General features: G+C 44.4%; 1 protein-coding gene across 3 annotated transcripts in view; it reads left to right on the top strand.

Moving 5' to 3' along the window:
• The window catches only part of GEMIN8 (gem nuclear organelle associated protein 8), a 202,932-nt gene that overhangs the window by 80,933 nt on the left and 106,462 nt on the right, over nt 1–15,537 (top strand). For all 3 annotated transcript variants that reach the window (XM_069204728.1, XM_069204727.1, XM_069204729.1), the window contains exon 3: nt 6,829–6,865. In XM_069204728.1, coding sequence (XP_069060829.1) covers nt 6,863–6,865 — 3 coding nt within the window. In that variant the 5' untranslated portion in view covers nt 6,829–6,862. The remainder of the gene's footprint in view (nt 1–6,828; nt 6,866–15,537) is intronic.

The raw sequence follows: 15,537 nt of genomic DNA, 5'->3' as shown, positions 1-15,537 counted from the left end.
TTTATGGGGTATGCAACCTGTTGTCTGTCATTTATGGAACATTCTCTACTTACAAACCATAATCTTATATCCAATAAACATAACAGAAGATTTTTTTTGTTTGCAGTTTAGGATCTGCATCTTACATGCAGGCCTGACCAGCTGACATCAGTTTGGAAAGGTACTTGGCATTCACTTCAGAATTATCTGTCAAAGGCAAAACCAGCTTGGTTGTAGTGTTGTAGATAGGAAACCTGTCATGTGTGCCACCAACAGCTTGTTTATTGGCTTCATGTATATGTTAAATAGCATATGAAAAAGTGAAAAGCTCTGTGGGACTCCACACACCAACTCCGTCACCAGTGGCAATATTCCATCTACCATTACCTGAAATCATGACAAATGCCTCAAACTAACAAAGGGTGGTGGGTGAAACTCTGGCAGATTGTGCAACTGATTAAGTAGAATTTGATATTCAGAGGCATCATAAGGAGCTGAAAGACCAAGCAGCATCAAAAGTTAAGCCATTCACAGCCTGGAACGTACAGGAGCCACTCACAAATGTCCATTGTGCATAAATATTTACCTTTCTAAGGGCATGAAACAGATTGTAGTCGCCACAAAAAAATAACTATGAAAATGGCTAAACGGCTGTGGAGTGACCACCTTCTCCTGTATTTCAATCAAAAAGTGTGTCTTTGGCAATAGGTAAAAATAAAACTTCAAACGGTTCAGTAAGGGCTTCTTAAGGATTAGAGCCACAACCTTTAGCAGAGCTAACACACTGTGTTCTTAGATCAGATTGATAATACTTGTGTTAATTTGGAGTAGGTTAGTGCAGATTCATTTAGCAGTGACTAGGAGCAAAGTGCAAAATAGGAGCAACATAAAGTAACATTCATAGTCTTAATGATACCCTGTACCTCCTCCACAGAGATTGCTGAAATGAGGAAGGTAGGTGAACTGTACATCTTGGGCACCTGTCCTTTCTCCTGACCAGCCTTCACGACAAGACGCTGAAAACCCCAAAAAACAAAGAATATACTATATATATTACAGTATATATTTTATTAGTAATATAAATAAATCAGCTGGTCGGCACGGCCCATGTAGTTTCTGAACTCGTTGATGGATGTGAAAGTAGTGACTTCTTAATAATTTTGAATAGATTTTTATTGCAATAACCAGCATTAGCCACTCAGGAGCTATAATGTTGATGTGTCTTGTTTTGAGACCCAGCCAATAAATACTACGTAATGAGTCAATTACTACCTCTTCCGCATCACGCTTAGGTTTTTTTGCCATTACTTTTTTAGACTAACCTTAGCAAAGCCTTAGTTTTTAAAGTCTGCTGATGCCCACTTTGAGAGCTGTATCTTTTGCAAAGGCAGTTCATACTTTTAGATGGGACAGTTGATCACAGATCCTTCAACCACAGTTAGCAGTAAAGGAGGTTCAAATTGTAGTTGTAAATTCTATTTATGCTGTGCTTACTTCCCTAGACAAAAGCGTTCAATCTTTTAAATAATCTAAGCACCAGAGGCTCCATTCCTTGTGTCCCTCCTCAGGATATTTTACACTCTGTCTGATTAGAAGGGTTCACCTCTAAATTGTATTGAGCATAGTATTAGCACATTATCTTACTCTCTGAAGAATTAACTTGCAATATTCTTTGGAGGAAGATATTCTGATGACCGGATCCAATCCAGAGTGTGACCCTTATCTTGAGTAGGCACTTCCACCGATTGTTTGGATTCCAGAACCTAGAAGACGTAAAAGATGTTATTGATTCTCTATTAGTCATCCCAGTCCCCGAACACAATGACCCGAAGTACCACATTACAAACTCAACAGGTAATGATTCGCGGGGCTGTATATATAGAAATGACCGTTCAGGTGACTTTTGGTGATGCCACGAGCGTACAAGAAAGAGGAAGGTGTGTGTAAAATAAAAAAAACAATTAGCACATCTGGGTATTTGCCCCAGCGCTGCCATTGGTGGGGCTCTTGAGTGTTGGTAGGCTTCTGACAATGGAAGACTGGTATGAAACTGAAGAAATAAAACATTATCTATATTGACAGAAAATAATGGATAGCCTCCCAGCAACCTAATAAAGTAGGATGTCGGAACACAAACCATAAAGCAAACATAGGGAACCAAAAATAAGAACCACTCTCTCATGATCCATTAGAGTTCCTTCTCAAAGTAGGAAAGGGGTGAAACTTGGGATCATGTTTCTGTGAAACCCTTTTGCCTGTGATCAACTTTCATAGAGCAAGGGCTTCCAGGGAATAAAATTAGGTGCAGAATAGTAAGCCAAAAAATGGGCTACGTGCCGGCATATGCTCCGAAAGATTTCTGGCAGTGGCAGTATAACTATACCTAATTTAATTACTTACAACAGACGTGCATGACTCCACAAAAAATAAACATAACATTGGGTGCAGACTCCCTGACATGTCCACAATGCTCCTTGCTTGATGCTGACCTATCACATGGTGTGAAGATGCTAAAAAAAAAAAGCACCTTCATTGTACACTCCAGAACAAATAATTAAACACTCCTTCAAAATGCTTGTTATGGTTGTTTAGCATTTGTGCTCAGTAAGGCAGCTATTGCAATATTTTGGAATGTACAAGATGGCCCACCATATGCTAAGAGGGTAAAGGATATTAGGAATTGGGCTAAATCAAAGGGCTTTGATTTGCGAGGAGGAGAGCACCATACATAAATGCCCAATAGCAAATTTGTGGGAAGAAATACTAAGTGCATTTGTATTTCCTGTGGATCACTAGGAGGGAACTGCTCATTGATGGCACGAGCGAAAGGAGTTGTTGAACACTCGCACCTTACATTTAATGAACAAACCTCTCATTACCACATAATTACCACTGATTAAAGTATATGCAGCCCACCTACATAAATGATATACTTGACTGATGGTGCAGAAGGTGCACACTTGAGTTTTTAAAAAACTTTTTTTGTATGTGAGATGAGTGTATTATTGAAAACATTATCATACATTCAGCTTAAGTAGATGCACATACTTTAAATAATTGTAGTCATGACGTGAGGTGTGTTTTTGCTAAAGGCATAATGTTGTGTAGTGCTCGAGCAGGAAAAGAATGTAAAGTTGTAATGTAGAAGGTTGGGGGTTGGAATGCGGGGCTTTGGAATGAACTGGCAGTTGCCGCTCTGTGTCCACCCTGTTCATACGTTTATCTTGAGAGTAAAGGATTGATTCAAAACAATATTCACTCGGCATATTTACTCACTTCAATTGGCGACGTGTCATTATAAGTTGCAAGAATATCAATATAGGATAGAAAATATTCCGGGAGCTAGAAACATTTTTGCAGACTGTTTGTCTCGTCTCACGATCAAGTCAGATACAGAGGGAGTGGATGATGAGTTCTCTGTTGTAGCTTGTACTATGATAGATGAGAAGGAGTGTGTGCTGTAAGAAGAATGGAAAGAGGGCGTGATAAAAGACAAGGTTCTGCAAGAATTGAGTGGGTGGTTGAATTGTGGATTGGCTAAGACTAAGGTGGATGATGAGGTGAAGGTCTACAAGGACATTTTTCAGGAATTAGGCATTGTTGGGGATATTTTGAGACGTGCAAATTTATTAATTGTGCCACAAGCTATGCGTGGTAAAGTGATGAGTTTAGCTCATGAAGGCCATTTAGGAATGAGCGGTATGAAAAGAAGGATTAGGGAGACTTTTTGGTGGCCGGGCATGGACAGAGACGTTGAACATAGGGTCAGAGTGTGTTTTGTGCGTTGAGTGACCAGTCCCAAGTAACGGTGCCCAGTCCTGTTTAGGCAGTATCCGTACCAGATAAACCATGGCATAAATTAGGCATGGACATTAGTGGTCCAATGAATATGCTTAACAATAGTCTTAGGTTTGGCAATGTGTTAATGGATTATTATTCTCGCTGGCCAGGGGTAAAATTTGTTATAATGGCTGAAACTAAGGAATTAATAATATTTTTGTGGGATTTGTTCATGAGGGAAAGTGTTCCATTTCAAATAGTCACTGACAATGGGGTGCAATTCACGTCTAAGGAATTTAAAAAGTTAATGAGCATATGGGGTGTGAAGCATGTTACCACTTCTATATATATCATCCTAGGAGCAATGGATTGGTGGAAAGGTAGAACCGTGTGGTAAAAGAAAATGTGCAACTATTACTGGTAAATGGGTTGGACTGGAAAATGGAGTTGGGAGAATTGATTTGGGCTTTAGGCACCACTCCTAGTGTTGTTACGGGAGCGTCTCCTTTTGTGTTACTCAAGAGGAGGGTGGCGGAAAACAAATTAGTTCGTCCTTGGATGAATGACTTAGAAGTGTCAGAGGAGAAGAAAATAAGTGTCATGAAAAAACGAGAAGATGCTCAAAGTGGGTATGTGGCAGCTAAGGAAGGAAGATACATGAATGTAAGGATAAGGTTATTGGGTGCATGTCAGATTACAAGGAATAATAGTCAAGGGAAGTTCTACATTTTCTCGTCCCAAAAAAGTGGTATGTGATGTTTTGTCAAATTGGATGATGGTAAGTGGTGGAATAAAGAAAGTTTAGCTATACAAAATAGAGTGAGTGCAACTCTAGATAAGGACAATACAAACGAAACCGAATCCGCTCTAGATAGGTACAAGACAAATGAATCAGGACCCAGTAAAGACTTGTGTAGCGGGAAGTCCTTAAGAAAAAAAAAAACCAGCATGGTTACAAGAATATGCAGAGTAAGCTTGAAGTATATTTAATAGACACTATGTACAAAGTTCTCTCTGTATTAATACAATTAATGTATGTTTATTCATTATGTTTGGTATATAGTGAGAAATTGTAAGTCATATGTTAATTCTATGTCATTGTTGAAAAAGGAAAGATGTGTTGTATAGTGCTCGAGCAGGAAAAGAATGTAAAGTTGGAATGTAGAAGGTTGGGGGTTGGAATGCGGGGCTTTGGAATTAACTGGCAGTTGCCGCTCTGTGTCCACCCTGTTAATACATTTATCTTGAGAGTAAAGGACTGATTCAAAACAATATTCACTCGGCGTATTTACTCACTTGACATAAATAAAACATTATTGTTTATAATAAACAGATAAAAAAAAAGGACAATATAGGCCAGAACCTGAAGGGGCAAATTTAGCCTGAGAGTTTATATACACATATTTCATTTTCCACTGTCTCGTATACTCCTTCCCCTGGGACCATATTCTATTCTCCCATACAGTGAGGGGTTCTCTGGAGGCAGAGTCTCAATACATACCGCCAAAAGGTTAAGATCCTGGTAGTCCGGTAAACATGTTTCCAGGACTACCAGGATCTTAACCTTTTTATCCACTAATTTTGAAAGTAAGTTATATAGTGGGCGTTTCTGAATCTGACATTAACGTGAGCCAGTAGAAAATAACCCTTACCCCTACCTCTAACCCGGTATCCAGGTTATCTGAAATAGTTTAGGACAGAGATACCTGACCAATATCCAGATGGACAGAGCATGAAACATGCAAAATGCACACCCACTCCTGTTTCCTGAAGGTGGTGGGATGGAGTCAATCACCAAGGTCAAGGGGAACAAAAAGGCAGGATGATAACCAACAGTTCAGGAAAGGTGCCAAAAAGTCATACTTACTAAGGATAGAATGTATTGCTTACTCTCAGCCAAGCACAGGGAAGCAGGAGTCTGGCAAGACAACAGAAGGCGAACCCCAATTTCCACCCTTCACTAAATTACTACTGACTCGGATCATATTTTGTATACTAAACTAGTAATAGGAGTAGTGGTGTGTACCTTGAGAGACCTGGTGGAGTTCTCCGTTCCAAACAGTAGCACATTAATTGTTAAATTGGGTTCAGAACCCACCCCTCTTGCTCCCTTGAAGATTGAGGGTCCTTTTATAGAAGTACATCAAGCCTTTACTCCCAAGTGTTTGAATCTGACTTCCACAAGGATAGAAGCTTGTTGAAGACTCGATGGAACTTACTTTGGGACTTTCAGTAGCCTGACGTTCTCTCAGCCAGAAGTCACAAGTGAGATGCAAGAACAACAAGCAGATAAATGGGCTTTAGGGTAACCAGCTTCCTTGTGCCTGTCACTCCCGATTGAAAAGACTTTCCACAATGGTCAAGGGCCGCACGCCCACTTGCTGAGAGATATAGTTCCCTACCGTTGGTAACAGTGATGCAAGGCAACTCTGAGCCCTGATCACAAGGATAGGCTCTTGACTTGTCCTTTCAGGTTGAATTGGCCCACTTCCCTTCAGTTAACACTATCAGCGTAAAAACACAATCAACTCGCACAAATGATTGATTGAACGGAAACAAATGAAAAAGAATCCAAAAGCGACCAGGCAGCACGACAGAAAGTCATGTGAGACTGTAATGAGGGTCGGCCGCTCTATATAGCATACATCAGATCGTATTTGAATTCGAGCGAAACAATGGGAAATTGAACAGTTGACTGTGTAAAATGACAAACGAAAAGCGCATTTAATTTCTGTGGCAAGCATTGAAACAGTTTTTTTTAAAACATTTCTCCGAGGTGCTTCTAATAATGAAACAATGTGAACGTGTTCGCAGAAAAGTGTAAGAGAAACAAGGATGACTCCTCTTTATTGGCCGTTCGAACAAGAGCTCCTATTCTGTTGGCTGTCGCAAATTAGGATTTCAGAAGAGCGCATTATAGAAAGGAGTTTGAGTGATGGGATTGGATGATTCAAATAGAAATAATAAGATGTAACCCATAGGTTAAGTCAAAAGCTTAGCACGAAGGTGAGAACGACTAATTCTGCTGTTGCCAAAGTATGTTTTTAACTTTATTATATTTTTTTCTAGTTTCATGGGGTTAAACTAAAGGGGACAGTCAACTATGGTAAGTATATACCTATACCTCTTTTATGTAAATTGTGTCTTGAAAAGCTGCAGTTAAACAGCATTTTAAAAACAAACATGTATATGTATTTACTGCAATTCCTCAGTATCGTTTTTAGGTCTGTCTCAGAAATCCAGCTGTCAGTAATACGTATTGTCACCAATTCTTTAAAATATACGCAGTGGGATTTGGCTCTAGTCAGAGGAGCGTTAAATCTCTCATTAAAATACTATTGGCTGTTTGCTGTATGATTCCACCTCCTGTGAAGTGCTTGCATTACAGTGTTCGGAGGATTACTTTACTTCTGAAAAATGCATTTAATTATCACATACTTAGTCATTACCTCATGCATACATTGTATACAGAAAGCAGTCCTGGGGCATGACAATTCAACTGCCATGCAGACATTTTGCTTACCATATAAATTGGATGGGCTTTTAGTCTGTCACTTGAGAGCCATTTGCTTTCCTTGAACTACCGCTCAGTCATTGACTTGTGACTGTCAAGCATGTCTTGGCTCAGCCCAAAGAAGTATTCTTCTCTCACCTAATGCTATTGAGGTGTTTCTTTCTGCCTCCACATCAGTGTTTGCAGTGAACTACATGAGGGGCTACTACACAACTAGTAAGCCTTCAATACAGTATGCCTTTCGTTTCTTTCCTAGATTTAATGTGTTTATGCTGCATGTATTAGCACATTAAACCCAGACCTAATTATTGTGTTTTTTTTTTTTCGTTTTTTTTTAACCGCAGTAGGCTTTTTATGTATTTTATTTTGCCAGGACATGTCTAAGGCAGCCTCCATTACCACCTCTAATCATTGCTTAGTTTGTAAATAAAAACGCGCTTGTGCCCAAAGCCCTTCTCTTAAACACGGGGCTGCTGCAATTAGATGTGCGAACACAGAATACTGTGGCAGCGTAATCCAGAAGCCACCTCGGGGTCTGTTCAATCCATTTAAAGCCACTCTCTGCCCCTTCAGCTCACTCTTGCAGCTTTCTGCTTTCTCCCATTGTGATGCTTTTTCGTTTTTCTCTTCCTCAGTCTTTCCCATATGTGTCTTTTGCTAGCAGTAAATGCTTGAGGCAGGAAAATAAGTGCCGGCCCTCAAAAATAAGTGCCATCCCTAAAAAATAAGTGCGGGTGCTCCACACCGGAAACATCAAGCACAAATTAAGCACTGCCTCTAATACACTGTAATTTCTACCCCCAATTTTCTGATGGATACAACTACCTGTGGATTCCTCACCTAATGAATACTCCCATGGCGCCAGCATTCGACGGAAATCTTCTTCCTAGTCTCTGCACGTTGACGAGGACGTCACTCTAGCCCACGCGACGCCGTCTGACGTCATACATGCAATAAGAGGTCCTCGCCGACGTCAGTTCCCTTTTTTCCGTGCATTCGAAACGGTTATCTTCGAGGGAGCTACTGTTGCTTTCGAAGTTACAGTGTGTTTTTCTGCTGCGTGATTTTATCTGAGAGTTAATATGTCTCAGAGGAAGTCTGGTTTTAAGCCCTGTCGGGAGTGTGGGAGCAAGATGTCCGTTACGGACCCGCACTATGACTGTTTATGGTGCTTAAGCTCCGACCACGACGCCGCAACATGTGATTCATGCCAACACATGAATCCCAAGGCCCTAAAAGAGCGAGAGGCTAAACTCTTCATGGCAAAGTCAAAGAGGAACGAGAAGAAGCATCATAGAAAGTCCTCCTCGCCGAAGACTCATCGGCGCCATCGAGATTCCCAGCGCCGTAGGGATTCACGGCGCCATTCCAACCAGAGGTCTCGATCGAGGTCGCCTTCGGCTCGGCGTCGTAAGACTTGGGAGGTCAGTCCCACAGTCACTCCACATCCATCGACGCCGTTGCCTTCTCCGGCTTCGCCGACTTCGCCTGGGTAGGCATCTTCAGTGATTGAAGTGCCGCAGCCTCAGGTGTTCTCTCCGGCGTCACAGACGTCGAGGCTGGCGTCGGGGTCGCCTTCGGTCCAGGCACCCCAGTATCCGGCTTTTCCTGCCCCTGGAGCTGATAATACCGCATTTTTGAATGCGATGTATACCATCTTTCAGCAGATGGCTCCAGGAGGTGCTCCAACTGGTCCTTCGGGGCCGTTGGCTTTCACCTTGGGTGCTCCGGCGCCGCTACGACCAGCACCCTTCATGCCCTTTCTCCCCTTAGGGAATGTGGGCTCGGCGCCGGTGTCGACTCCGGTGTCCGCTCCGGTGGCCCCAGAGGTTTCGGCCCGGAGGTTTCCATCCAGTCGACTTCGGAGTTTTGTCCACTGACTCCGACAGGACCATCGGAGACTCCGAGACGCGCCTCTCTGTGTCCAGTTCCTACCTCGGCGTCGAAGCTGCCTGTGGCGCCGGACATGGCGTCGGATGGATCCGGCGATCGGCGTCGTTCCTCGAATTCGGCGGATGCTATGTCGACGCCGCGTATTGAAGAGAGGCTACATTCTAGGAGGCGTGCTCTCCGTCTCTTAGAAGAGCAGGAATACCAACGGGTATTGGAGGAAGGAGAGATAGAGGATTCTGGCGAGGGTCTTCATGGACTGGATACAGCTAGTGGGCTGGATACTTCCCCTGAGTGGGACTTATCATCTCCAGGGGAGTATACTGAGGAGGCAGACACTTTTCACGCTGTGGTAAGAAAGGCAGCTAACTTTCTTGAATTGCCTTTGCCGGTAGCGGAGGCGAAGCAGAATTTGTTGACTGAGATCCTGCATCCGGCCTCTACTGCAGCGGAGCCTCTTTTACCATTCAATGAGGCTTTGCTTGATCCGGTGTTGGAGGTGTGGAAGAAGCCGGTATCTTCCTCGGCTGTTCATAGGGCTGTGGCCAGGAGGTATCTGGCTGCACCATCTGACCCTGGCTTTTTGTCCAGACACCCTACGCCAGAGAGCTTGGTGGTCCAGGCCTCCTGTTCTTCTAGATCTGCTCCTGGATCTTTTCCGACGGTGCCGGGGGATAGAGACTCCAAGAAGTTGGACTCTCAGTCCAAGAAAATATTCTCATCCTGCAGCATGGCGTTGAAGTCCACCAACGCGTCATGTATCTTGGGGAGGTACATCTATGCTCTTATGGACGAAATAACATCTTCCCATACGGAGCTTCCCCAAGGGCTTTTGAATATCGTCTCCGATGCCCAGGCTGCTGCAACCCAGGTTATCCAATCTGGGTTGGATACGACTGACTCAGTGGCTAGGGCGATGGGCACGGCTGTGGTTGCGAGGAGACAGGCTTGGCTTCGCAACTCAGGGTTCTCTGCGGACGTGCAGTCGACCCTGTTGGACCTCCCGTTTGATGGGGACAAACTGTTTGGGGCCAAGGCGGATTCGGCCCTGGAGAGGTTCAAAGAAAGCAGGGCCACAGCCAAATCATTAGGACTACAAGCCTCTTCTTCTACCTCCTCCAGATTTTTCAGGAGGTTTCGTGGATTTGGACGTGGCTCTTCCTCCTCTTCCTTTCGGGGGAAATTCCAGCAACCCGCCTCTTCTCACCCCTATAGATCATTTAGAGGGAGGGGTAGGGCCCGCACCAGAGGAGCCTCTCAGCAGCACTCTGCCTCTTCCTCGTCCTCTGGAGGGGTGCAGCAGGGAAAGCAGCCTTAGGCTTCCACCATTTCCCACTCACTCCTCTCCTGTAGGGGGAAGATTACGGCATTTGCTCCACAAGTGGGAGACTATTACAACGGACACTTGGGTTATCAGTATTGTGGAGAAAGGCTACACCCTTCCCTTTCGGGAGTTTCCGCCCCCCCTCCCGCCCCACCCATCTTATTGTTCAGAAGAACACCTCTTGTTGCTAGAACAGGAGGTTCAAGTCCTCCTTTCAAAGGGCGCGGTGGAGTTGGTTCCAGAGCAGGAAAGGGGTCGAGGTTGTTACTCAAGATACTTCCTGATTCCCAAGAAAGATGGTCGGTTGACACCGATCCTGGATCTGAGGGTCTTGAATTGGTTCCTCAATCAGGAAAAGTTCAAGATGCTGACCCTAGCACAGGTGCTTTTGGCGTTGAACAAAGAAGATTGGATGGTGTCTGTCGACTTGCAGGATGCTTATTTTCATATCCCGATACTCAAGTCGCACAGGAAGTATCTCCGGTTTGTGGTAGGGTCGCAGCACTATCAGTTTGCGGTCCTCCCGTTTGGTCTTACTTCGGCACCTCGAGTCTTCACGAAGGTGATGTCGGTGGTTGCGGCAGAGCGCAGAAGGAAGGGGATAGCAGTATTCCCTTACATGGACGACTGGTTGATCAAAGCCAAGTCCCCGGAGCTTGTGTCGTATCATCTGCAGTCAACAACCCAGTTGTTGTTCGACCTGGGCTTTTCGGTGAACGTGCCCAAATCTCACCTGGAGCCCTCTCAGCGCCGCCTGTTCATAGGGGCAGTACTGGATACAACATTGAATCGAGCCTTTCCTCCGCCTCAGCGGGTTCAAGATATTCAGGAATTGGTTCCAATGTTTCGAAATGGAGCGGTAGTTCCAGTCCTCAAGGTCCTTTGTCTGCTCGGTCTGTTTGCCTCCTGCATACTGTTGGTCACGCATGCTCGCTGGCACATGAGGGCTCTTCAGTGGTGCCTCCGAAGGCAGTGGTCTCAACACAAGGGAGATCTAGAAGGTGTGGTCAAGATCTCCAGAGATGCTGCTGTGGACTTGAAGTGGTGGATTGCGAGCAACAATCTTTCGCAAGGAAAGCCGTTCGCGCAGTCACCACCAGTGGCCACGGTCATAACGGATGCTTCCACTCTAGGGTGGGGAGCTCATCTGGGGGATCTGGAGATCAAAGGACTTTGGTCTCCAGAGGAACAGATGTTTCATATCAATCTCTCAAGGCCTTCCTCCCTTCCCTTCGTGGTCAGTCGGTACAGGTCCTGACAGACAATACTACCACGATGTGGTACATAAACAAACAGGGAGGAGTAGGATCGTACCTTCTCTGCAGAGAAGCTCTTCGACTATGGTCCTGGGCAAAGGACCATCAGATTTGCTTGGTAGCAAATCATTTGGCCGGGGTCTTGAATGTACGTGCGGACAGTCTCAGTCGCCAATTCTCGGCCCACCACGAGTGGCGTCTCCATCCAGATCAAGTCCGTTTAATCTTCCAGATGTGGGGGTTTTCTCGGATAGATCTGTTTGCCACTCGGGAGAACACGCATTGTCCGTTATTCTGCAGCCTCCAGTATCCGGTGCAGGGAGCATTGGGGGACGCGTTTCAGATAACATGGGGCGACCAGTTGCTTTACGCGTTTCCCCCCCATACCCTTGATTCCTCGAGTGTTGAGGAAGATTCGCCAAGACCGGGCCCAAGTCATCTTAATAGCTCCGGATTGGCCAAGGAGGGTGTGGTACTCCGACCTTCTCCAACTCTCACTGTGCCCTCCGCTCCGTCTCCCTCTCAGGGCAGACCTCCTCTCGCAGTCGCAGGGGCAGGTTTTACACCCAACCTCCAGAGTCTACACCTACATGCCTGGAGATTGAACGGGGCAACCTGAGTTCCTTCTCTCTCCCGCCTGATGTAGTGGATGTTATATTAGCGGCCAGGCGACACTCCACTAAATCTATCTACGCTAATAGGTGGTCTAAATTTGTTATGTGGTGTGGGGAGAGACAGATTGATCTCTTACATGCTCATCTGTCAGATGTTTTGTCTTTTGCTCTGTCTCTAGCGCAGAAAGGTTGTGCAGTGGCTACCATTAAAGGTTATTTGTCTGCCCTGTCAGCCTTCATTTGTCTTCCAGATCAACCATCGTTGTTTAAATCCCCTATTGTTCTCAGATTCTTGAAAGGTCTTCTAAATAAATATCCTCCAAAACCATTCGTTATGCCTCAATGGGATTTGTCCTTGGTCCTCACTTTCCTTATGGGGTCCCCTTTTGAGCCGATGCATTCTTGCCCCTTAAGGTATTTGGTTATTAAAACAGTCTTCCTGGTGGCTATAACATCTGCAAGGAGAGTGAGTGAGTTGCAAGCCTTATCGGTAAAACCCCCTTATACAACTTTTTATGGGGATAAGGTGGTGTTGAGGACCAAGGCTGCTTTCCTCCCGAAGGTTGTTTCACCCTTCCATTTGGCCCAGACAATTACTTTGTCCGCGTTCTATCCTCCGCCTCAACCTTCAAAGGAGGAAGAGAGACTGCATCGATTGGACCCAAAGAGGGCGTTAAGCTTCTACATAGATAGAACGAAGGACTTCAGACTGGAGGATCAGCTGTTCATCGGATACGTGGGCAAGAGGAGAGGAAAGGCAGTCCACAAGAGAACACTCTCCAGGTGGGTTGTTCTTTGCATTAAAATCTGTTACTCTTTGGCAAAGAAGGATCCTCCTGATGGCATTAGAGCTCATTCCACCAGAGCTAAGTCGGCCACTACGGCCTTGGCCAGGGGTGTTCCTGTGGTCGACATCTGCAAGGCCGCAACTTGGTCGTCCCTTCACACTTTTGCGAAACATTACTGTTTGGACTCTGAGGTCAGAAGGGACGGCCATTTTGCACGGTCAGTGCTGCAGGATTTCTTGGTTTGACCATTTCGGCACCCACCACCGGGAGTGGTACTGCTTTGGGACTCTATTCATTAGGTGAGGAATCCACAGGTAGTTGTATCCATCAGAAGAACGAGTTACTTACCTTCGGTAACGACTTTTCTGGTGGATACATTAGCTACCTGTGGATTCCTCACGGTCCCACCCGCCTCCCCGTTGCCTTTCTGGTCTTACCAAGTAATCCTTGAGTGCGCTCCTCTTGGTCTTCAAGGGTGCAATAGATGTTGTATATATGGATACTTGTATATATTTATATGTTTATATATATGTATATATTTTTGTGTATATGCATGATTTGCATATATTTGTTGGTTTAAAAAAAAAAAAAAGAGAGAGTTATATTAAATTTACAGCCATTTTATTGCAATGTTGTGCATTTTACAATGTTATGGGATGTTGCCTTGCTCTTTCATTGCATTGGGTTGCTGTTCTCATGCACGTAAAAAATGTTGGTACTGACGTCGGCACGTCGGCGAGGACCTCTTATTGCCTGTATGACGTCAGACGGCGTCGCGTGGGCTAGAGTGACGTCCTCGTCGACGTGCAGAGACTAGGAAGAAGATTTCCGTCGAATGCTGGCGCAATGGGAGTATTCATTAGGTGAGGAATCCACAGGTAGCTAATGTATCCACCAGAAAAGTCGTTACCGAAGGTAAGTAACTCGTTCATCTCCATCGTAGTGCCACTACCATAGACTTTACCACCACTGCCCTGCAATTCCAATTATAATAACCATCATTACTACCACAAGCACCATTCTTAGAACTACCACTATTGCAAAACATAACATACTATGTGTATTTGTAAAGGGCCAGATCAGCTAGAACGGTACCTTGGTGATGAGTAACAGGTGTTTATTGGTACCAAACACAGTGGTACTCTTTTTATCAACATCTGAGGGATCAAATGTGAATGGACCCACGGGGATTTGAACCTGTGACTGTGAGGTTAAACACAGATCTCTGCAGTGGATGCATTGGTCTACTGAGCCACCAGACCCCATACCACCATTCTTCACACCATTTATACTATCATCACATTTCCCCTACCCATCCCCCATTGCCCAAAAAGAATAGGTATGTCTTTTATGTGCAAATATAAAATATTTTTGCTTGCTCATTAAAGCTAGACCTATTATTTTGCCTGTTTTAAGACTACATCAAGAATGAACATGGCTGTACTCCGCTGCACACCCATAGACCAGCAAAAACTCATAGCATTCAAAAGACCTCCGTAAACCATACTGGTCGGCATGAAATAAGCTTTGTGTAAACATTTGTTTGAGAATACCAAGACCATGGCCAGAAAGTCAGTACCTGTGAAGGCGGCACTCTACAGTTACTGTTCATTCTTCACTGCATTCATCAGTTTTAGTCCTCCCTCCTTTCCCAGAGGGTCCTCAGGGTTTGTCTCTCGTCAGCTTCTGGGTGGGTTGGTAAAACTGCTTATTCAGAAACAGCATAATATGTAACATGCCACCGGGAAGAAAGGGACTCGCTCAGCAACTCTGGTGCAGTACACTGAGTACAAAGGAATTAAAAATGTCAAGCTATTGTAGTTGAAAGTTTAAATTCAATAAAGGACACGGAGGCGCGAGGATTACACTTTTCTCTCTTCGGTTTATTGAACAGCAGCTAACCAGAGATATATATATATAAAACTAAATTTCCCATTAGCACTCGGGGGAAAAAAAACAACCAAAATTCTAACAACGTCTTCACCAATGAAGAGTCTGATAAGTCCATAAAGTCCATCCTTGCTGTCAGCCTCTCATCTTTCTTCCTATGACTGAGATCAGCCGAATTCTTTTTCAGTCTTGTTTGGACTCCTCAGATCCTGCAAAAAAAAAAAAAAAAAAAAACACCCAACGACAGGACCTATGATTCTGTAAATCATGACTTACTAACCACAATATCAAAACCATAACTTCCACTTGTAGTAACAACAAAAGCGGTTCAAAACAATAATACCAGTAATGCTTACATAGAATGGAGAAGAATGCTCACCTTTACTATGATTAGCTGAGGGAGGAGAAATGAGCGTGTCATTCCTGGGCGGGTTAATCCTCTCCTCTATGTCCTTAGTAGAATTTTAACTTTCCATTACAATAGCTAAGAAATCTTTCACTC

The sequence above is a fragment of the Pleurodeles waltl genome, chromosome 8 (assembly GCF_031143425.1).
Source record: "Pleurodeles waltl isolate 20211129_DDA chromosome 8, aPleWal1.hap1.20221129, whole genome shotgun sequence".
Taxonomy (NCBI): Eukaryota; Metazoa; Chordata; class Amphibia; order Caudata; family Salamandridae; genus Pleurodeles; species Pleurodeles waltl.
This window is presented reverse-complemented; position numbering and strand designations above follow the sequence as displayed.